This window comes from Macrosteles quadrilineatus, unplaced genomic scaffold (assembly GCF_028750875.1).
Source record: "Macrosteles quadrilineatus isolate MER2022 unplaced genomic scaffold, UCM_ALF_1.0 Scaffold_5__1_contigs__length_97177068, whole genome shotgun sequence".
Classification (NCBI taxonomy): domain Eukaryota; kingdom Metazoa; phylum Arthropoda; class Insecta; order Hemiptera; family Cicadellidae; genus Macrosteles; species Macrosteles quadrilineatus.
Window position 1 is genome coordinate 50,776,689 of NW_026542598.1, and position 23,288 is coordinate 50,799,976.

Consider the following 23,288-nt stretch of genomic DNA (forward strand, 5'->3'; position numbering starts at 1 on the left):
ATTTCGGTTTTTTTCTGACAAAATTTTTTTATAACTTACATAGTAGGCTAATAGGTGTAAAATGAGTTTAATTTGCATGTCTGTTTTTCTTCTCAGCGTTTTACGTATCCAATAGTTTACCTTTGGTTTTACCATAGTCAAAGGTTTTACACATTGGAAATTTGTGTTTTTATGCTCAAAACTTAGTGGTAGTTGCAGTTGGCTCTAATTGGACAGGATGGCCGCTCAGCTGATAAGACAAATAGCCCGACCATTCATTGATAACACTTTGTCGTTTCACTAGTTTTAAACGCGGTTTAATTTAAACTCGTGGCGATGATTTTTTTACGGGAAAGGGCCCCTTCACTGTTGTTTTGTTAGTCAGATAGTGGCATTTGATAAATTTATGGCATTTGTCACGCAAAACAACTCTTTTTATACCACTATTCGATAATAATAAAATATACGTAGAGAAATATTGTTGTTATTTGCGTGGTCTACGCTTGTGAACGAAACTGCAAGCAACAAATTTGCTGTCGGAAAGTGGCCTTGACAAGACTGACTGCGAGATTCCCGCCGCAATGTTGGCAGCGCTGCGAGTTGTTGTGTCGGTTGCTGTTGGACGTTGGTACGCCTGCCGCTCTGTTTCGACATTCCCGATGCGGGCGGTTCGCCAATCGCCAGTCGCCGGGCCAGCCACTGTTTTTATTTACATCGGACGATCATTCCCTTTCCCGTGTTATTATTTTTAACCGTGCCGTGCTGCACGTCCGTTTTATTCATACGGTTATTTGCGTGCTCTATCTGTTAAGAGCAAAAACTATTCATAGCAAAAAAGATTTAGCTCTCTTTGAAATTTAAATGGTTTTTATTTTTCCCGATTTAGATACTATGGTGAAAATATTTATATAGTATTACGAATTGTATGCGAACGCGGTAGTTATCATTGACATACGAAATAATTTAATTATTTTCAAATTGCTCTAATATCGACACAGTATAGTCCCTAAATGACGTTTGCGTGTTTGCAGTAGTATTATTTCAGTTCGTCCCCCAGATTTTATCGTGTGTCGCCGACCGATATAATGATATCTTCATGTCAGATGCATCGACATGAAGACCATTGCCCTGCATCTCTTCGTGACGTTTTGACACGTAATAATACAACATTTTATGGTGTATGTAAATTGAACAATTTTACTTTGTACCACAAACCTAATAATTTTCGCTGCCCGTTAGATTAATAAAAAGTAATAACATGAATAATATTTATTCTCAGTTTACTTTCAAATGCGACTGGGAAATGGAATTGCAGTTTACCAGATATTTGCGGTCCACAACATAAAATCCTTGATATGAACAATATCTCTATATTTGCGCATTCGTCCGGATATTTACCCGAAAGCTGTTCAAATATTTATATGGATCCCTTTATTGAAATATCTGAAACACGAGAACCGGGAAACACTCGCCTACGGGAACGCGCACGTTTATTGCCAAGTTAACACTCTCCGAGCCCAAATCCAACCCGCACTTTGTCCGTACCCACTTCGAGCACAGTTATCATCAGTACCAAGGTTCCCCGAGCGCTGTTCGCTGTTGTCGCCAGACGCCATTTTCTCACCGCTTCCTACCATCCCTTCCCTTCCCTGTTTGACGCTCTCTCCTGCTCTCATGTTGCGACCTGGCGGACTCACTTAAATAACACGGAGCTTCTTTCTTCTTATATAATTCTGGACATAAATATACCCTCTTGTTATCCTGTTAGGTGATTAGTATTGGAGTTTCTGTAAACTGTAATATTTGGCGTTGGCGGTTATTTCGATCACAACAAACAGAGGTTTCACATTTCACCACCTCGAGCGCTAGCGCGCTCTGTTGCGAAAGTCTTTGTTTACCGCCTAGCTAGGCTTTAGCTGTAGCAGTAGAGTTTAGAGTTGGCCGTAATCAATGCGCGGGGACGCGACGCGGCGGCGCGGGAACCCAATGAGGCCCCTCGTCCCACTTCACTTCCCGTTCCCTCCACTCCACCGCTTGCACCGAACACACAGAGGTGTCATGTCATTGTTTGGTAGCGGCTCGCGCATCGTTCAAAATAATATGCTGACGATCGTTGAATTGGAACCAGAAACACCCGCAGTCGTAGTGGGTATTGACTGTCCCGACGTACACGTAACACGTTGGGGTTGATAAACGTTGGTACCACGTTACGTATTAAAAAAAGACTCACAAATGGGGAGTGGGGATTTATTATATGCATTTGCATTTATAAACATTTACGAACCATTAAATATATTTTTCAATAACATGGTTCATATCCTCTCAATAAAAAAGTGTGTTTCCTGTGATTTCTTAAGTTAGTAAATTAGGCTACACAAATTTAAAAAAATAGTCAGTAGTTGAATAGCAGATTATGGCTTTCCAGTTGATAACCCAGAGTTTGTGGGTAAAAAATGGAGCACATTAAATGGTTGATATCACTCCACTTTTCAGGATTCTCTACGGAGAAAATCGTTTGATTAGGGGGATGTCTAGGCAACAGTTTTCTTAAATTCTCATTGCTGGAAAAACTTTGTTGCAACATGTTAGCTCGAATTGAAGCAGATCGTTTAGCATTCATTAGAAGTTATCAGTTAAAACTGAGAGCAGAAATAATGTAGGTGAACCTTGACGACACAAATAGAGATATTTAAAATTAGTTTCTAACAAGTGTTTACACAACTCTAAGATTTAACTAGAATTACTCGAATTTAAGCATTAAACGTTTACCTCGGCGTTATGTTTCATACTATGCGGCTCATTGAGCCGCACGGGTTCTCTAGTACAATTTATTTTCAGGAGTATTTTTGGGGGTTTACCACAAAAAAATTCAACAATCAGTGAATCTTTTGGATATTTTTTCAAAGTGTTTAATTCTTGAGGACAACAAAATTTATATTTTAATTTATAAATTTATAATTTATATCTCATTGGTAAATAAAAGGGATTAACTGAGGGAGTAACTGAAAATGAACTTGCAAAATTGTTGTTTTACTAAGATTTATAATTATTTAAGAAAGAAAGGCTGTTATAATAAACAAATATATTAATGATAAGAAGAAAAGCAATATGATTGGTTCTAGAGAGCAATCAACTGTTGTATCTATATATACAGGTGTGTCAACAAGGGATTTCAGTTCTGGAAACTTTGAGGGATGCAAAAAATTAGTGCTAACAAACTTTTACTTGCATAGAAATAGACTATATAATAAAATTAACTGGGAGAAAGCTAACAAGTTTTAGTAATGCTAAAACAAAACTATAACATTAAACATTTAAGTTATTTGTGAATATGATATAAATTTGATTTAACCTTATGGCACATCATTACTGAGCTGCACAAAATCTTAGGCCATGGATATGTACACTACCATAAAATAAATGAGAAATTATAATCATTCACCAGTTTAAGTTTATTTGAATAAGGCTGCTGGCATAGTATACTGCTGTAAAATATTTTTACACAATATTTTTATTATTTTTCTCAATATACAGTACAAGTGCGAAGTGTGGTGTGGTGTGATATAGCCTAATAAGTTGTTCCAAAAGTCTAGCATAATGTTTGAATGTGTGATTTACTTTGAAGATTGTGAGATTAATAGTCAGTTCCTGGTTAGTGTCAGTGCAGCGTGCACTGTGCAGTGTTGTTGGCTGTAAGTAGGCTAAGTAGTCTGGCCATCGCTACAAACTGGTTCCTCCATCTCTCCTGTTCCTTCCTCCCTCTTGACCTCTTCCTCTATGATTTCTCTGACAGCTTGGCCAATTTTGAACGTTCACTGCTATGCCTGACAAATAGTTCTGGGCATTCTGAAATTGACCTGAAGGGAATTTTCCTTGAGTAAATATCCATGTGATATTTGTAAGAGATGGTTTTGAAAACTTTACCAACTTTAATTGTGCTGCCTTTCAAAAGGGCCCACAAGTTAGTTTAAAGTGGAAACCTCATTCAGCTTACATTTTAAATGCAACTATATATTTAATTATGTTACATTTAGGTAGACTTTTTACTTCGAAAAACTTTAAGCAAAGTGGTAGGCCTAGTGTAAAATGTTGGCAATGTTTATTTGGAGTATACAATATATGAAACCTTTTCCCCTTGAGCGTGACCTGGAATGAACTTGACATTAAATGTTGCTAATGCAGGCCCCGGCTTCCTCCATTGTCTGCTGTCACCCAAAAATTTTTTTGGTTTATTTTTTTTATAGTTCATCATGACTTTTGTTTGCTAAAAATGCAATTGTTTATATCTTGGTCTTACTGCACCTATCCAACTAGACCTAGGGCCTATCATACTTTTTCAATATTAAAAAGATGTTTGTTCCCGACATTTACTCCTGATCAAATCCTGATTCCCAACACCTTACAATTTATTTTTTCTTTTTTTTTACATAAATTGATTTGTTTTTATGTGATCTGACTTCCCACTCAAAATATTCTGTTTTCTTACACCCATTTTCTCAATTCATCTGCTCTTGTCTTACATTCAAGTGTGGTACTGTAATATTGATTGACTATGGGTTTCATTTACGGTTAACAAACCTCTGGTACCTCCTGTTCAAATTTCACTACATCCACCCCTCCTCACCCACTTCTTCAGGTTCCATGTGTTACACCCTGGGTTGGTGTTTCAGAGTGAACTGGCTGAGCCCATAGCCGGTGACCTAAGTCTGCAGTGTAGACGTCACCACGTCGGTCCCATCAGTGATCAAGTTAGCGGGGGGTGGGGGGGGATCAGATGGTGCCCCCCCACACCAAACCCGCATGGTCCCCCGCCTTGTTGCGACTTCGGCGACCATCATCCCCTGTGGTGGCAATGCCCCCGCAAATCCGCTCTCTATCCCTGTCAAAAGCAACCAGCAATCAGATGAAGGCATGAGCCTCATAGTTCAGCTCGGCACCACCAATGTCGGGTAAGCATGGTGTCATGCCGCAACGAGAAGGGATTTTCTTTTGGAAAGTGGATATTTGCTCTGAGAATATTTGCTACTGGTTTTGTCGTGAAGAACATTCGTTTTTGTTTCCATTTTCAATCATAAATTTCATTCTAAGGGTCAGAAAAAGTGTTATTGTGTTTGGTTTTCTAAGGGTAGGTTCTTTTTTTTTAGGGTAGGCTTGTATACTTTTTTTACTGATATCATTTCAGTTTCATTGAATTGTAAACACTATTTTGAATGGTCCTATTCCTCAATGCTTGGTAAAGTACAATACAATACAATACAATATTCTTTATTGTTAATTCGTTAAGAATTACAATAGTGTCAAGTAAAATAAATCATTATCATAACCTTCACTTTTTTCATGACCTCATATTTTGCGCACAAAATGTAAGGTCCAGTATGCTGTACAGAAGACTTTGTGTTATGGTCTGTACGAGTTTGTTCTGTTGTTTGTGAGTTTGTTGCCTAAAAACTGCTTGTACTCTTGAGTGGATGTTGCCTAGACAAGAGTTGATTCAAAACAAATTGATGATATTTTTGTCTGTTACTTGATGTTTAATGTTACTCTTATGTCTAGGTACACTCCAACCCTGACCACAGCTGTAGTGAGCTCCAGCAACACCAGCAACCGCTCCGTCAACTTGCGTGCCCAGGTAGCTTCTGCGGGCCAGCAGCCTCCGAGCGTGGCCAAGCATCGACTACCCATGCAGATCAATCGGCAGCCGCAGCAGGTGAACCGGTCCCTGCAGCATACTGCTTTACCTGCTCGCAACATTGCAGCGCTGGCTCGTCCAATCAACAACAACCATGCGACGCCCCCTGTGTCTCAGTCTGCCCCCTCACCCACCATCGCTGGCCGAGTACTTGCCAGCCCTGTCAAGGATTCTACTTTGGATGATGATCTTCTGGAAGGTGTTGTGGAGAAGAGGCCAAAATACCATAAACATCTTCCGTTAAATTATCAGGTAAAGTCTTTTTTGTTTTAAACTTATTGATTTGTATAAGAGTATATTTAACGATTTCTCATTCTCTGGTTATAAGAAATACTTAACATAGAATTGTTTGGGGTTTAGTTTGTTTAATAAACTATCATTGCTGTAGTTAAGATGTAGGCCTATATTCAGGATCTGGTATCACTGGTTAATATGTTCCTTGTATTGCTTGAACGTAAATCACCTAAATTTGCAATGCTAGTTTTTATTGTTGAGGTTTAAAAACTATTGTTATGATAAAAATATTGTGATAGTGATTGACACAACGTTTCTGCATGGGACTTACCTGCTGGTGAAGAGTACAATTATTTAACTCTCAACTGTAAATTCTATCTCCTATGTTATCGCTTATTGGAAAACTATATAAATTTATGTTTTGTCTATAGTACGTCCTGCAAGATCACAACTATGGAGCACCTCCACCCCCCACTCCCAACTCTCCGCCAAAGCCGTTGGTCAATGGAGTGGCAACAACCAACGGCTTGACACGCAGCCAGCCTCCCATCAGCCAACAGCCTCCCAACAATACTCACTACGCAGCCAACACCTTTGCAGCCAACCGCCAACCCAAGAATGTGCTACCTACCATACCACCTGCTTCCACCACCTTCGGCAGCAGTAAGTTGCTTTATGTACTCTTATAGTATTAGCAAATTCGGAATGCCGATGTAGGCCAGGTCAAGTCCCATCACACGCACGCACACTCACGGGCGCAAAGGGCAGGGTAAGTTGCTTGGCCAATGAATAGCTGGGGTGGCCTGGCATTTAAATCCCATTAGTCACGCATCATCGAATCTTCCAATTAAAAGCGGAAATGTAATAAATAATCATTATTTGCGAAAATACTTGAACTGGATTGTTAGTTATCATAATACAAACAATTGTGTGTTTGTACCATGTTAAACGGCCGGCTTAAAGTTGTTGTAATGAACTGTTTATTATTAATACATGAATGTTAAATATACAGTTAACAATATGTTGTTTGGTATCATTATTCTTTTAGCAAATTTCCCTATAGGGAAGTAAGCTATTACCGTAGGTGGCATGGTAAGACCTAGACCTGGGACCGATTTACTTTTTCATTTTGATGTTCCCAAAGGCCAAAAACACCATTCGTTAAAATTTTTATATATGTATATAAATATATAGATTTATATTATGTATATAAATATATAGATTTATATATGTATATAAATATATAGATTTATATATATATATATATGTGTGTGTGTCCGTGAACGCGATAACTTGAGTAATTTTTGTCCGATTTTGATGAAATTTGGTTTAAAGGTGTAAAGCAAGATAAACTTGAATGAGTTCGCGAACCAGCATGATCGGACTATGGGAACGGGGTTTCATGGGGTAAAAATAGGTTTTTCCCATTTTTGACCCTTAAAACACAAAATTTCACAATTACTTTCCAAATAATTATGTAGAGCTTAAAGAAACAAATAATTTAGTATATTGATGCGTTATTATGCGCCTAAGGGTTACGGAGAAAATTCAAAAAATTTTAATTTTAAAATTCCCATGTTATTCTTATGGAGAATAAGTCAACTGTTGTAGTTTGCTTATTTATGAACATATTTTGATCAAATTTGGAAAATACATTAATTTCTTACTAAACTACAGTAGGCCTACCTATTAACATTTTACATTAAAAACACTTTTTTACCCTCCCTGTTGCTGCAAACCTAAGTACTCGTTAAACTAATACTATTTAAATAGGGAATAAATGTGATATATTTAAGGAAACATTTTAGTGTAATCCAATGAGGCAAATGGAAATTTGCTAAGTCTGCAGGTTTGCTGGGGCGGGGGTTTTTATAAAGAAAGAGTTCAAAAATGATGAAGAAGTCTAAATAAAATAACAAATAAAAATTTAGTTTTATTTTGATTGGTGAAGTACAAAAGAATATTTAACGGGGCAGAAACACGGCCGGTTCTAATCCCCTAGGTGCCTGTGTGGTGCGGTCTGCGTGTGTGTGAGTGAATCTACCTGGCCTCCATTGGCATTTCGATTTTGCTAATACTATATTTTTGATTGACTAGATAGGGAGAGAGAGAGAACTTTGGTGATCAATTAAATGAAGTGAGGGAAAATGTTTCACAAGTGTCCTTACTATGAACTGATTGAATCTTGTTAGATCTAGCCCTATAATTCTAGTATAATCATGAATATTTTATCTAAGAATTGCTGCCATGTGTTTCAGCTACCATGTCCAACGTGTTTGGCATCGGCACACGTGGTCCGGTGCGAGGAGTCACTCCAGCCGAGGAGAGTGATGTGGAGAGTACAGATGGAGAAAGGGAGGTCGATCCCCAAGGCGAGGAAACTGAAACTGCCCCTGAGGGCGAGGACAACGAAGACGACAGTGTCACTAGATGTATTTGGTAAGTAAAATGAAAAACCAAATAACCAGACCTACCCAAAACATGGCCACTGTCACGGTTAATTTTGGGTGACCGGGGGCGTAACTGGGATCGTGTTAAATAATAAAAATACTTTGGTGAGAGGTAAAACAAATTCTTGTTTACACGTTCTAATAACAAAACAGGAATTTAATAGTAACTATTTTTATTTAATAGAAATGATAAATGAAATTATTTATGATAAGAAATGATTAGGATACCAATCAATCAACGACTTGAAAATGTTAACTAAGCTGGACAATCAAAAATGTTATATTATAAATATTAATAAAAAAAGTTGCCTTACCCGAACTCCAGCCACAGGGGAAGTGTCCCCTGAGACAATCTGGGGCCAAGTGAGTTCCTTTCTTTCAACTAAAACCTCAATCTCTCCAAGTTACAATTGCTGAGTCTACGAGTTCAATGGTTTGATTGATTTGAGTAGGCTACATGTGATCAATAATTCTGTCTACTAAATGCCAATGTTCTGACACTGGTATATGAATTGTGAAATCCATTTACCAGGTCTTTTACTTTTGAAATATAATCCCAAGATATATAAAATAATTCTGGTGATAGACCGTCAGCTGTGCTGCGGTTACCATAGGTTCTGGCGCACACCGCTTGGAGCACCACCGTAGTTATGGCGTACGCGCTACGTAAACTACAGCGGTGTGCACCGGAACCTATGGTAACCATGGCAACCGCAGCACGGCTGACAGTCTATATTTCATTCTTTTTGTCTATGCTATCCGTCATACCTCTGACCAACTGGCTTTACTTCTTCCGGTTCTATGGGTCTTCTTCATTGCCTCTCAACAATGTATTTTATTTGGTCATTTTATCTTTGAACTCTTATTTGGGCATCCACAAGATATTAATATGGAATATTCTTCTTCCAGTAGAACAGTAGAACTCTGATTATCAAAATCAATAGGGAAGTTAATAGTGTTCCATCAAAGTCCAAAATTACACACTGGCTAAATGTGTTTAATAACAATTCTTTGATATTTTGTAAAACTTATTATTGTAGCTTTACGTTTTTAAAATTTTTGAAGTAAGCGATTCGGATAATCAGTGATTCGGTTAATTGGAGTTTGGATAAATGGAGTTTGGATAAATGGAGTTTGGATAATTGGAGTTCTACTGTATGTGTTTTTACCATCCCTACCAATATGTTTAAAAATACTAACCTGAGTTTTGATGTTTTCAGTGATTTCCAGCATGATGATGGCTATATGATATGCTGCGACAAGTGTTCGTAAGTAATTTCAATTTTTATTTTAATCATGTTTTGAAATGTATTAATACTGTATAAAATAAACTGATTACTTTGTATTTAATGAATCCATGAATTTGCTTACACTTTAAATTCGTCAATACTTTTGGTGACACTGAAGGGTGTTCACTTTTTAAAGTTTAATGATAATTACTGACATGTGTATCTTATTTCCTTTTGTACTATCAATACAAATGTTAAAATACAAGGTTTTTTTCTTATACAAATGTGTAATTTCTCAATCAGGGTGTCCACCCACCTGAAAAACCGGGAATTATGTGTGCATTTTGTATTTTACTGGGAATTTTCAATTTTTCCGCAATCGTGCATGTAAATGAGGTTACTGTGACCACGGGAGACGACGATGCCGTTTCCGGGATCGTGGGAGACGACGATGACGTTTCTGACTGCGGAAGACGACGATGACGTTTCCGACCGCGGAAGACGACGATGACGTTTCCGACCGCGGAAGACGACGATGACGTTTCCGACCGCGGGAGACGACAGTTAAGTTTCCGTGACCACGGGAGACGACATTGACATTTCCGTGACCACGGGAGACTATGATGATCTCCAAACGGCCGTCGGATTTTTCAGTGATTTTGGCGCGATCGCGCATATACGTATCTTGTCCTTGTATTCAATAGTAGTGGGAACAAACGTTTGAAAATAATTACAAAAAATTATTATCCTCATTCCTCAACTGTAGAAATAGAGTATAAAATGTTCCATGTAGCTGTCTGTTCTCTAGAATCGGATGAACCAAATACTTCGGCGGTGATTCCTCTTTCTTCTGTGGTGGAGCAAACACAGCATGGCCAACTTTTTAGGTATTGACAGCACCATTTCTAAGACACGACTGACTGATTCAAAGTTCATTGCATTCTATTTATTGTCGCCGGCTCCGTCAAAATAGTTTTCACCGGGACAGTGTGTTCTGAAATTCAACATCTGACGGTTCCGTCGGAACCGACATCCGGCGGTTTTGCCGGTAAGTGTGTCCCTGGCCAATGATGTCCAAACTGCCATGGGAGTTTTTAGTGATTTTGCCGCGATTGTGCATGACGACGATGACGTCTCCATGACCATGGGAGACGATGATGATGTACAAACTCCAAATGGCTGCGTGATTTTTAGTGATTTTGCCACGATCGCGCATGGCAACAATGGTGTTTTTGTGACCGCGGGGACGGCGATGGTTTCCATGACCGCTGGAGACATTGATGATGTCCAAACGGCCACGTGATTTGTTAGAAGAATAATTGATGAACTTTTCTGTGATCCCAGGCGACGATTATAATGTTTCCGTTACCGCTGAACAATATCAGGATTTTGTGACGACCACAGAAGACAGTGGTGATGTTTCCATTACTGAGTGATATTCAGTTTTTTTTCAGTTATTGCGGAAAACGATGATGTTGTCTCTATGACAGTGGTAGATGATCACTATATAACCTCGAGTTCGGCTTGACCAAAAATTTCAAAATGGCACACTTCTAGAAAGTTTAAAAAAATATATTTTTTGTAATATCTTTACAGTAGACTCCCTCTAGTTCGACCACCTCGGGACTGGACCACTGGCCGAACTACAAAACGGCCGGACTAACCGGATGTAGTGCATTTTACATCATCAAAATACAAATCATAGTATTGCGCAATCGTGATATGTTAAGTCAATAACCTTGGTTCAGTAATAAAAACTGTAACGTTAAAATCACGCTTACTCAAGCAAAACAAAAATTACACAACACTGAACGTACAACAATAAATCACGTAAAGAACAGAAAAAAATGGTTACTAATCACCCAATCACAAACTGTTTGTGAGATAGCAAAAAAGTGCACAGCAGACATCAGTTGTGTAAAGAACAGATGATTGTCAGTGCAAGCGGATAGCTTGACCTTGAAGCTAACGATGGCTATTTCTTTGTTTTGCTTTAATTTATTTTTGTCAAATAAACTGTGGTGTTTCAAAAATAATAATGGGAGAACCTACCGCATAAAAAAATAGTCCGAAATATTTAATTATACTCTGCATTTCAACTTATTAGACCGAAGAGAAACTATTTATAAAATGTTCTCGGTATTTTTGAGGTTATGTAACATAGTTTTACATAGGTAATATGCAACAATTCACCCATAGAAGTACCCGTCAACTAAACTGACATGAATTGTTTACTTCTCTGGCCGGAAACTAAACATTCAAGTTAAATCCTGTCGAAGGCAATTCCCCCGTGACGATGTGACTTGTCCCCCTGAGACCAGGCCGGACCATCCGGCGGCCGATCCAACCGAAGCCGAACTAGAGGGAGTCTACTGTATTTACCTTTAACGTGGTATTTATATTAAAAGTGCTTAGAAGGGTTTATAACCTAAATTGGCTATGTGAAATTTTTGTAATTTCTGCATTAATTACTTCTGTAGGCCACTTGAAAAACAATCCAAACTCCAAAATTCCATTCTATATGTAAGTACATAAAGACTGGTTGGTGTAGTAATCCTTACAGAAAGTTTGGTAAAAATTAAATTTTCAGTACTTATTCAAATCTATTTTTCAGGTGTCTTACGGAGATTCGATTAATTTTGTTATTGACATATCACTATTTAAAAAAAGTTATTGATAAATTCAGGTTTAAGTATTAGTTTTTAATTTTCTGATTATTTAATCAGTCATATATAAATATTGCATACTGCTGTCAGGCAATATTACAGTAATCATAAATGCTTAAACTGAGTTTTCTGATTCAGTTAAAGAAACTGTGCAATTATAAATTGAGAATGCTTTTTCCGATAACTAAAATAGCGAACTTTGTTAGCGCTAAAACAGCATTGCGGGAGTTGGTGCAAAAACGCTTTGGGAAATTTAGTATGAAAATTACAACCTGAACTACCTGGAATTACTCATGATTTTTTTTGTTGGCCTGGTGGACACCCTGTCAATTGATTCCATCAATTATTATTAATGAAAAAAATTCAAGTTTATTAATGAAAATAATTAAGACGTTGAGTGCGTCCTACATTGTTTTAACATAGCACGGGACTAGCACGTGCGGCGGACTACGTTAAACTATGTAGCATACATAACTCTCAAGTATTGATCCAGTGAGAGCTCAGCCTCGCTCGGGGAGAACGCAGTACAAGCTTCAATATGCCTCTCATTTGTAAAACTAAATTTAAATGTTTTCGTGCACTTCAACTACGCAGCACATTAGCCACCGGCCATTGGGCTACCGCACTCAACGTGCTAACTGTAGTCTGCAGTAGGCTATCATGGTCTGTTCTCTGATAACACTTAATTTTTGTTAAATTAACTGTGAATCTAACTAGCACCTGTTTGTCTTGTATAAAAGTCCATGTTTCTCTCAGGGTTTGGCAGCATGTGGATTGTATGGGGATTGACAGAGCCAATATCCCAGAAGAATACATGTGTGAGAAATGCCAACCTCGCCGTATAGACAAGCAGAAAGCCATAGCACTGCAGATGAGGAAGAAGAAGGAGCTTCTGGACACATCCGACTCTTCCAGTGACACTTCCTCAGGTTCTGATACAAGTCAGTATATTGTACTTCCTTGATCACAAATGTTATGTCTCAAATTTTCTCTTTTGAACCTTGGAATTCTGTAATAGTTTTTAGTTTAATCTATAATTTGTGGTGGAACTTTCAAACTGATTTAATAATCAAACATTTAATGTAATATAAACTTGTATAATGTTTTTCTGCTGTTTAATAAACATAAAACTCTAGCTTAGACAATTTCCATAGATGTTCCACCGCGTAAACCAGGAGCACCAGCTAACAACCGGAAACCGGCTCAGCGCAAGAATATTACAACGGGTGGCAAGCAGCGACGTGAATCCAACAAGGACTCAAATCGCCAGAATAACAGACAGGTTTTCCGTAAGAAGCAAACAGAAAAGAGGCCACCATTAAGAAGGAAGGTATGTCTAATTTTTACTAAAAATAAAAAATAAACTGAAGCATCTGCTAAAATAGAAGTGTCACGATCCTTGACTGTAGGGCTGCATCTATTTTAATAATATTTCTCGACAACACTGTGAAATTAAATACAATTTACTAAGAAAACTTGAATACAGGTTTGTAAGTTATAAAGAAGGATTATGTATTATTATATCTACTTAGTTCCATACAACAGTCTCATCCTTTGCCTTTTTTGGGAGTGTATTTTAGAATATTTGGTACAAGAAAAGTTGATTAATATTTGAGATAAAATATCTAACTAGGCTTGTGGGTTCCCAATTGCTGGTTCAATATAATGTATACATATGTGATATTGTAACAAACCAAACATTTTCAATCAAATCTATCCCCGGACAAATCTTGCTACTTTTAAATTCTATTACGCAGAGTTCCCAGCCTTCTGTGAATAACAATCCTCCGGCCGCTGAGAAGAGTTCTCCGGTTGAGAAGAAGCCACCGACCCCTGTCACTCCGGTTGAGCAGCTGCGGCAGTGGATAGACAGTTATGAGGAAGCCGTCACCAACCACTACTCACCTGAACTACGCGCCAGGGTAGCTGCCATTAAGGTCAACGGAGTACATTCTGACCTGAAGCTGCCCACAAATCTGTTGACTACACCCAAGTACCGCATCTCACTCCTCCCCTCTGGAGTTAAGGTACAAATGTAACTGGTTCATTGTTTTCCAAAGTTTACATTTTTGTTTTTTGTTTTGTCCTTTAACAATATACGTCATACTTTTAAGGGAAAGTGATCAACTATTTACATTTTCATTTTTCATGCATTAGATAGCCCCATGCTGGAACAGATAATTTCAGATGGTAAAACTAATTTACTTCCTTTTATTCCTGGATCTTGTCTACAATCCTACCTACTGGAAAACATCTCAGAGTCTTTAGTACAATTTATTCTCTTACTTTATCAACCCACCTTTTGTTTTCATACCACTTTGATAGGCAAATGCAAAACTAAAAGAAGCTGCCAATCTCTTGAAAACTTATAAATCTGACCAATACTAAACCTATTGGTTCTATAAATAATAGGCTATACATCATAATAAACATTAAACTACTAAATAAGTTTGCTGTGTTTGTCCAGATCCTAGTGGCGACTGTGGCACTATCCAGTAACCAGCCTTTAGTGGAGCTTAGGGGCAAGTACATGTTGTGTGGTGGGGGAGCCAACCGTCCCCTTCGTCCCCCTGTTCCACCACCAGGACCGTACATCTTCCACTACAAGTTACCTCGAGATAACACAGAGGTCTGCGTTGACGCTAGGACCTATGGCAACGACGCTCGCTTTGTACGACGCTCTTGCAAACCCAATGCTGAGGTCAGTGTTTGCGATTCTGATTGTTTATTAGGGAATTGGTTTTATTTCATTTTCTAAAAAGTTGTACAGCATATCCTCCGAATTATTATCTTATAGAAAATGGTTTTAATACTTGCACTAAGTCTTCCTTTGTTTTTGCGTGTGTTTGTTTTTAATGTATTCTACTAACAATCTTCAAATTAAGGTGATTGATTTGACTCATAAGCCTAAAAGTGGTTCTGTCCAGTGTCCAAGAACCGAAACTATAGTTATTACAGCAACCAAGGATTACTTAATGTATTTATTTTTTTTTAATGTATTGGTGGAAATTTGACTTGATTTTCTTCTTCTTGATCTATTTTCCCCAAGATTCCGTATTTGATTTGTTCCAGATTTTTTTTTGAAAATGAGTGTTAAATCTTAAGAAAAATGTCATAAAACCTTTTCTGTTAATTAGATAGATAGAATATGTGTGTTTTTAGCTTTCCCTACCTTATCTTATAATTAAATTTAATATTTGTTGGATATTGTTAGTGTATATAAACATTTTACAACTTTATTATTACAACTCAAACTGCAATACAAATATTGTTATAATGTTTTGAGTTGACTTAATTGTCTTTTCTAAGTTGAGCTAAATTTTGTAAACGCTGTAAACTCAATAAAAAATCAATTATAAAAAGTATATGGGAAGGATAAAAGAAAGTTAAGAGAGACTTGGCCAGTTATGGGAACAGATTAGGCTGGGTTTTCTCTTTTCCTACCTTATTTTGAATACCACATTTTTACTAAATTTATTACTCCATTGTTATCTGTTAATGCATATATTTCAGTATTTTCTGTGAAATTTGTCTAGGCAGTATTATTTGTGTGTGCATGTTTCCATGTTACATTATAATTTTTGAGTAATGTTTATGAGTCATGGAAATCAATGGTAAATGGTCATGGATAGTCATGTAAAGTCATGGGAATTAATTACAAATTTTCTGTGGACACCCTGTCCAGTGTTTTCTTCGACTTTTTTACAATCTATTGACCTCTGGACTCTAATGGACAACAACTCATGATTAATTACTATAATTATGCATCATTATTATTTATTATGAACATCCACCTTTGTAAGCCTTCAGTATTAAGATCACAATTTTGAAAGTATGGGTGTTTTTTTAGGTAAGACATTGTATCGAAAAAGGAGTTCTTCATTTATACCTGGTGACGACAAAAGCAATGGATAAAAACACAGAAATAACTCTTGCCATGGGTCCGGGGCTTGTGTGTGCATCTTGTTTGGACAACCCCTGCCCAGCGGCTGTGCCTCTCACCTCCACTGACAATCATAAGATCCTTAACGGGCTGATCTCTCCAAACAATAACAACAACAATGTCAATACTCAGTAAGTAGGTCAAATGAACTAATTAATGAAAAATTAACTAGGCTACAACTACAAAAAATAACTAAAGCCATGGAATCATTTGTAGGCCAAGCAATTTTGCAGTACATCTGAAGTAATATTTATACATAATATGTGTAGGGTTCCATTTATTTCAACTTTGCTACAAAAACTCTGTGTACGTCTACACCCATATTAGCAAATAGATTAACTTTTTTACCCAGTGCAATGTTTTTTTTATGTGTAAAACTATTTAGAGTTGCTAAACGCAATACAACATGACTTGGGCTCTGTAACTTTAAGAGCATTAATTTTGATAAAGGTTAGTAGCCTAGACTATTCTTTAAATGATGCACTGCCATATTATATCAGATTGGTTTCAACCACTAAACAAAATCACAACTCACATTTTAATTGCTTTAAACTAAGTTGTAACCCATCATACTGGTATAAGAGTAGTTTCGATTATTGATTTTTTATTATGGATAATATATGAATGAATAATTAATTTTATTTCCTCAAAAACAAACAATTAGCAAAACATAAAACAACTCGGAAATTGACTGACCACTTTGTCCAGTATTTGTGGTCAGTGTACACAAAAACTTATCTTATCAATATAAACAAAGAGTACAGTCTTATCAGGCCGTTACTGAAATTGTCACTCCTGCTGCTACCTGTAGCGTTACATAATTACTCTAGGTCTACTTCTAAAAATTAAAAAAATGCCTGAAATGTAAGTAATGAACACAAAATATATAAAAAAACATATTACAATTTTACAAGATGAAAATATATATTTACTCCTATTCACCAAACATGATCTTATTTCAGAATCTCAGACAAACGCAGGCGTGGTAGAAGACGAACAGTGTCTGAAAACCTATCTCCGCCAAAAGCTTCACCAAAACCAACACCGAAACCGCAACCTTCCAAGGCTCAAGCTGCTTCTAAAGTGTCTCCGACTCCCAAGCCAACACCCAAGGTGGTCCCATCGGTGCGAGTGCCTACACCCCCGCCACGGGTGCCGACACCTCCCCCTCCACCTGAGCCTGAAGTGGAGAAACCCGTAAAAGCTCCCACCCCTCCACCCTCCCCTCCTGCTGCTCCTTCCCCTCCCCCACCCGCACCCACCACACGCAGTGCTGCCAACAACGCAGCTCGCAAACCACCTCCCGCTCCCACCACTCCCAAGAAGAAGGAAGAGCCCCAGAAGGAGGAAGTGGTAAAAGAAGGGACCAAACTGAGCAAAAAGGAGGCTGCGGATAAGAAGAATAAAATGGTAAGCTAAAGTTGCTCTTTATTTTTATCCTTCATTTTACTTTTATTATATTTTACATGGTTAGACTTCTGGTGAAAATATGCTAGGATTTTATATTAAAATAAGTAAGTTAAAATACGTTTTTTGGTATTCAGGAGGCTACATGGAAAACATTTTACATTTCTTGATAATTGTTCTTGATTATATGTGATTATATTTTGTTCAGATGATACCTATCATCCCTAGAATCAATGGTGTAAGTAACACCCCCGGGGCAGTGCGAGGGCACTGAGGTCCGAATGTCACCGCTCACCGCAATTGCGAAAGAAGTTGTTTCTGTGACCACGGGAGCCAATGATCATATCTACATAAACGCAAGAGATAGTCGAGATTTGGCCGTGATCAGGGAAAACTATGTCAAAGTTTTCATAAGCGAGGGTGACAATGAAATAACGTCTGAGATTTTTTGAATACTGCAGCGATCACGGCTTTTGCTGAGATAAAACATAAGTGGTGATGTTATTTTTAGTAGGGTAAAATTATTTTATAAATATTTAGAACTTTTGATGGTTTTAGACGAGAGAAGAAAGGAAGATGGAAGCAATAATGAAAGCTTTTGAACGTATGGAGAAAGACCAAGCCCGTAAACAAGAAGCTCAGGCCAGGCAGACTCATCGCAAAGATTCTACTGAAACAGATTTTAAACCTCATCTGACTGAGACCAAGGAAAAGGAGAATAAGGAAAAGGATAAATCAAGTGACAAGGAGGACAACAATTCCAGCTCTAAGAATAGTCAACGCAAGAGGAAGTGAGTATGGCTTTGACTAGTATACTGTCTAAAAGAAGTATTGAATGAATTCCAAATATTGAACTTTTCATTACAATTACATTACAATGCAGAGAAGTTTGAACTTCTTATCTGTTTTAAAAACTAGAATCAATTTAAGGAAAAGAGTTTATTTTTTTGTATATAAATTTCATTACTTAAGAAGGGAATACTTTTCAAGTAGGGACAGGAGTTAGTATTATTATTAGCATCTGAATTGTTATAGCAAACATCTAGCTTTCTTTGTTTATGTAAGCATGGATAAACATATCCAATTCAAATTGTTCCAAGCTTTATAAGTAATTAATTTATCCTTTATAGCAACAACTTGTCATTCATCCAGACTGATAAATATATTAAATAATATTCCAAAATAAAATATATATTATATAATATATAAGTATAAAAAGTATAAATATATTAAAAATATTCCTTAAACCGTAAAGTAACTAACTGTAATGTGATGTTGGCAGATTCACAGTGACAAAGCGGAAAGGGCGCGGCAGATCTCAAAGCACTCCACAGCCAGTATTAAGGCCACGCCGGACGCTACGTCGTAGCCAGCCAACGCGGGAGCGATCTCCTGACTCTGCTGAGTCCTCTGATGACGAGTCACCTTTGAGACAGCGGCCGAACCGTACCCCCACCCCTCCCCCTGCACGACGCCACACTCCCCCCACCACTCCCACTCAGAACAATACGACTAGTACTGCCACAGACTACAAGAAGGTCAGTAGTGGGTCTCACCTAGCAATATCTCAACTTGTAACTAGAGGTTGGCATAGGCAAACTAATGTATAGGAAAGCTTAACCCGTTGTGATATTTCTTGGTCACTTGACTACTTTTAAAATATTATCATAATCAAAACTTGGTAAGAACAGAACCTATTTCCCAGAAAGTATTTTGGCTAGCTGAATTTTATTTTGAAGTTGATTAAAAATATTAATCAACATGATATTAATCAAGAGTCATGGATAATATTAATTAACAAACAATATATTACCAACATCTATTCTTTAAATCATCGAGGTACTTAATTTACTTATTCTGTATAAATAACTGGTTAGGGATGTGTCAAATCCTCCAAATCCTAAAATCCAAATTTGTTTTTATTTTATTTTAGAATAGAATTAAGACATTTAAGGCATTTACTGTGACATTGACTAACCACAGAGGTTATTGACGTAGGTAGTATACAGTGCTGTGACATAGCCATTTTATGACATTTTATGTATACTATTGATCAATGAATTTAAAATTAACAAGTGTACCTACAACAACCGTAAATAACCAAAATAATGAATATTTGCCTTCCAAATAAAGTATACCGACCGACTGTTTGATTTAGATTAATAGGTTAAAAAGATGTAACCGATCAGTCGTCTGTTATTTTTGCTTTGTGTCATAAGTCATTACGTAACTTTTCATTGCAAAGAGTAGTCATTTATGGTTAGTGTAATATTTGTTTTTAAATGGTTCCTATTCCATTCTTGCTTTTTTAATCACCATAAGGCCATTTGTAATTATTTTTGGGACTCGAGATTCAATATTAGTTTTTTTTTAGGATTCCGATTCGAGATTCGAAATTACTGTATTCAACCATCACTATAATTGGTAAAACAAAACATTGTCCCAAACAATATTTACAGCTGTAGACTTAGGTAAAAAACCTAAGATCATAAAAATGGTTAATAAGAGAATAACAATTAGTTTGTGAAGGGTTAAATAACATTTATCCGTAACCACTAACGTTTAGTCGCAGTAAGCTACTGCTTCAATTTTTGATGAAGATCTATTAATCCACATGCTTTACAAAACAAGATTCTAAGATCAATTGTTGTACAGAGCTACGAGAGTCCACCGCCACACACCAGTCCTAGCAGTGGTGCTGGGGACACTCCGCCAACACCCATGTCCAAGACAGCGATGTTGATAGCGGCAGCCGTAGGACCACTCGCTCCAGGCTTCAAGTTCCCCAAGACTAAGAAGGTAATCACTTCTATAACATGCAAATAATGTTTATTAGATGCCTGATGTATTGTGGCTGATCATCTTTGATACAAGTTGTTTTCAAAACTGCTACCAGTGATATTTAAAGTTTTCTTTTGCAGATTATTAGCCTACAACTTAAAAAAACTTAGCCATAAAATTATGCATTATTAATCTTTAACTATATTGCATACTTATTGGTTTAAAACAACTGTAAAATGTAACAAACTTAATTTTATGTGGACTTCTTTATAGGTTGTGTAATGTTTTGTGACACCTGTTGTTTTTATAGGGAATATTGACCTCGTGGCTCAACAAGTCACCAGAGAGTTCTCCGCCAGCACAGCCAGAGCAGCAAGGCTACAACGCCAAGAAGCGATGGCTGCGTCAGGCCATTAGTGAGGAGTGTGACTCCCCCAACAGTCGTCCTGGTAAGAAAGTTAAGATATAATCAATTTAGTCATTCAGACAACTGGATTGCGACAAAAGATTTGAAAAATGTAGTTTTTAAGGAAGTTTTTAAAGGGCCTGCAAATTTAAATATGTTAAAGTTTGCCTTATTTTCTTTGTATTATCATTATGCAGAGAAATAGGTAATTTTAAAAGTTATTCTCTTAATCTATGTTCTCTTAATTTGGTCACATCTACCACTTTTTTTTAACCCTTCAAGGCGGGCAATGTTGTTTGCGTACCAGACGCTGCTACGGAAGTTTTTTTCTAGGCCTACCTGCTGCTGGGCGAAGTCCATTTCTTCCTCATAACTTTCCTCGGATAATAGGCCCAAGTTGTCATATTTGGCTAGATCCAACCATCTCGCAAATTAAATTACCTATCAAATCTGTCTACTTCCTAAAGCACAATAACCTAAAACTATAACCTGACACTCCAACACACTAACACATTTCACACAAACTCACGACACAAAACACATTTCAAAACTAAAATGAACGTACTAATATTGTGATTTACTAATAAATAACTTAAATTTGAATCAACATAACATTACGCCTTAAAAATCACGATACTACAACAATAAACAAGAGTGAACGTTATTGCACAACAACATGTGATGCGAGGTCGACAAACACAAAGACACTCAAGATTGTAAACACTCTCTGTCTCTCTCGCACATTTTTATCGATCGAAAACAGCTGTAGTAGGTGGAGAAACTGATGGACAACATTATCCAATAAACCTCAGCCCGTAATAGTTCACATAATTGCCATCAGATGCCACCACGTAGCGGGAGTTAGTATGACGAGAGGGTCTCGTCAAACCGTTTTGAAGGGTTAACTACCTCTGGAATGAGCAATTATATGGCCTACCTAGTAAAACCAATGAAAGCAAGAACATTTGTAGGATTTTTTTAGTATATTAGTAGACGTGTTTCTCTTGATTACATTTCATGTGGCATTTTGTATTCCAGACGTGACCAACTCTCCTTCTGAACATGTAGCTCCGCCCAAGAAAAGGCGAATGGCTCGAGAGTCCATCTCTGAGGACCATTCCGTCACTCCCCCTACCACGCCTACCCACACGGCCGAGGCTCTTAGTCAGGTAGTTAAATGTTCATGAATCAATAATTACTGTACTCACTTTTTACCTTATTACTGTTTGACTGATTTGGGCTAACCAGTTGTTATGCAACCGCTGAATTATTACAGAAAAACTCCTTAAAGTAATAAAACTGTTCACTTAACAAATTGTTATTTACATTGCACCCAAAACACACAACCACTTGAAAATAAATTTATTCCAGGAAGATTTGCAAGGGCCTTATTTGTTGCTATATATTTACAAAACAATAAAAATATTTTCAATTTGGTACTTGTTAGTCTTTACAAAACATTGAGACTGCAAGTTATATATTTGTAAATTTTGACGAATAAAGGTATGTGAAAGGTATGCAGTTAAACGTGGCACTTACACTTAAAGTTAAATCCACAGTCTCAATGTTATAATTTTCAAAATCTAGCGAATTGTACTGTTTAGTACAGTTGCAATATTGTCAACAGATGACTGATGAAGAGGACACAGTCTCATCTCCTCAAGATAATGTTAAGCCAGCTCAAGAGAGCCACGATGAGGTGGTAGGTTTCTGTCTTTGCATGAAACCTTTTTGCTGTTACTCAATCTATGTTTTCTTCAATGTTGGTTCTGTCAGTCGCATCACTCAAGCAATTTTCTTCAGTGTTGATTGTTTCAACCTAATCATCACAATCTATGTTCTCTTAAATGTTTGTTCATTCACATTTTCTATTCACTCTCTTTGTTTACTGTATTAAAAATGCTCTTCTAGGGATATTGGATATTGAATATCACTTATTAAATCGAATGGTGTTTAAATGGGGAATAAATATATCTTGTTTATGGAAATATTATAGACAAAATTCAATCAGACAAATTGAAATTCGCTTAGCCTGTAGGTTTGCTGCGGCAGGTGTATTCTTTAAATAATATTTAAATAATATCAAATGCATTTCCTTTGTCCTCTTGTTATCATCACTTCATATACATTCCGCCTAGATAAGCAGATTTTTCTTATTCTAAAAGCTATTACAATTATTATATATTAGTGATGTGTCAATACAAAAATTTTTTTTAAATTTTCAATACCGATACCTGAAAAATTGATTCTCGATTCCCTATACCGATACAGAGTTGTTCGACCAAGGTAAACTCAAGGTAATATCGTGATGACTGCCTGTGGTCCTGGAGACATCATCGTCATATGCCATAATCACTATAAAATCCTGAATATCTTCCTCAGTCATGGTAACATCATCGTCTTTCGCAGTCATGGAAACCTTAACATCTTCTGCAATTGCTAAAATATTGAACATCTCCCACGGTCATGTAGACATTATCAACGTCTTCCGCTGTCGTGGAAAA

General features: G+C 37.1%; 1 protein-coding gene across 3 annotated transcripts in view; it reads left to right on the plus strand.

Annotated features, from left to right (window-relative positions):
* LOC128993892 (proteoglycan 4-like) overlaps positions 1 to 23,288 on the plus strand; it is a 43,873-nt gene that overhangs the window by 11,928 nt on the left and 8,657 nt on the right. For 2 of the 3 annotated variants that reach the window (XR_008490847.1, XM_054417963.1), the window contains exons 2-18: positions 4,650 to 4,928; positions 5,533 to 5,920; positions 6,334 to 6,565; positions 8,161 to 8,341; positions 9,573 to 9,620; positions 13,004 to 13,188; positions 13,402 to 13,577; positions 14,005 to 14,274; positions 14,715 to 14,948; positions 16,098 to 16,321; positions 17,153 to 17,600; positions 18,156 to 18,388; positions 18,880 to 19,135; positions 20,253 to 20,396; positions 20,689 to 20,827; positions 21,823 to 21,953; positions 22,412 to 22,486. Coding sequence is in view for 2 of the 3 variants with exons in the window: in XM_054417963.1 (XP_054273938.1) it covers positions 4,780 to 4,928; positions 5,533 to 5,920; positions 6,334 to 6,565; positions 8,161 to 8,341; positions 9,573 to 9,620; positions 13,004 to 13,188; positions 13,402 to 13,577; positions 14,005 to 14,274; positions 14,715 to 14,948; positions 16,098 to 16,321; positions 17,153 to 17,600; positions 18,156 to 18,388; positions 18,880 to 19,135; positions 20,253 to 20,396; positions 20,689 to 20,827; positions 21,823 to 21,953; positions 22,412 to 22,486 (3,513 nt within the window). In the remaining variant the exon portion in view is untranslated. The remainder of the gene's footprint in view (positions 1 to 4,649; positions 4,929 to 5,532; positions 5,921 to 6,333; positions 6,566 to 8,160; positions 8,342 to 9,572; positions 9,621 to 13,003; positions 13,189 to 13,401; positions 13,578 to 14,004; positions 14,275 to 14,714; positions 14,949 to 16,097; positions 16,322 to 17,152; positions 17,601 to 18,155; positions 18,389 to 18,879; positions 19,136 to 20,252; positions 20,397 to 20,688; positions 20,828 to 21,822; positions 21,954 to 22,411; positions 22,487 to 23,288) is intronic. The other variant, XM_054417964.1, reaches the window with a different exon arrangement.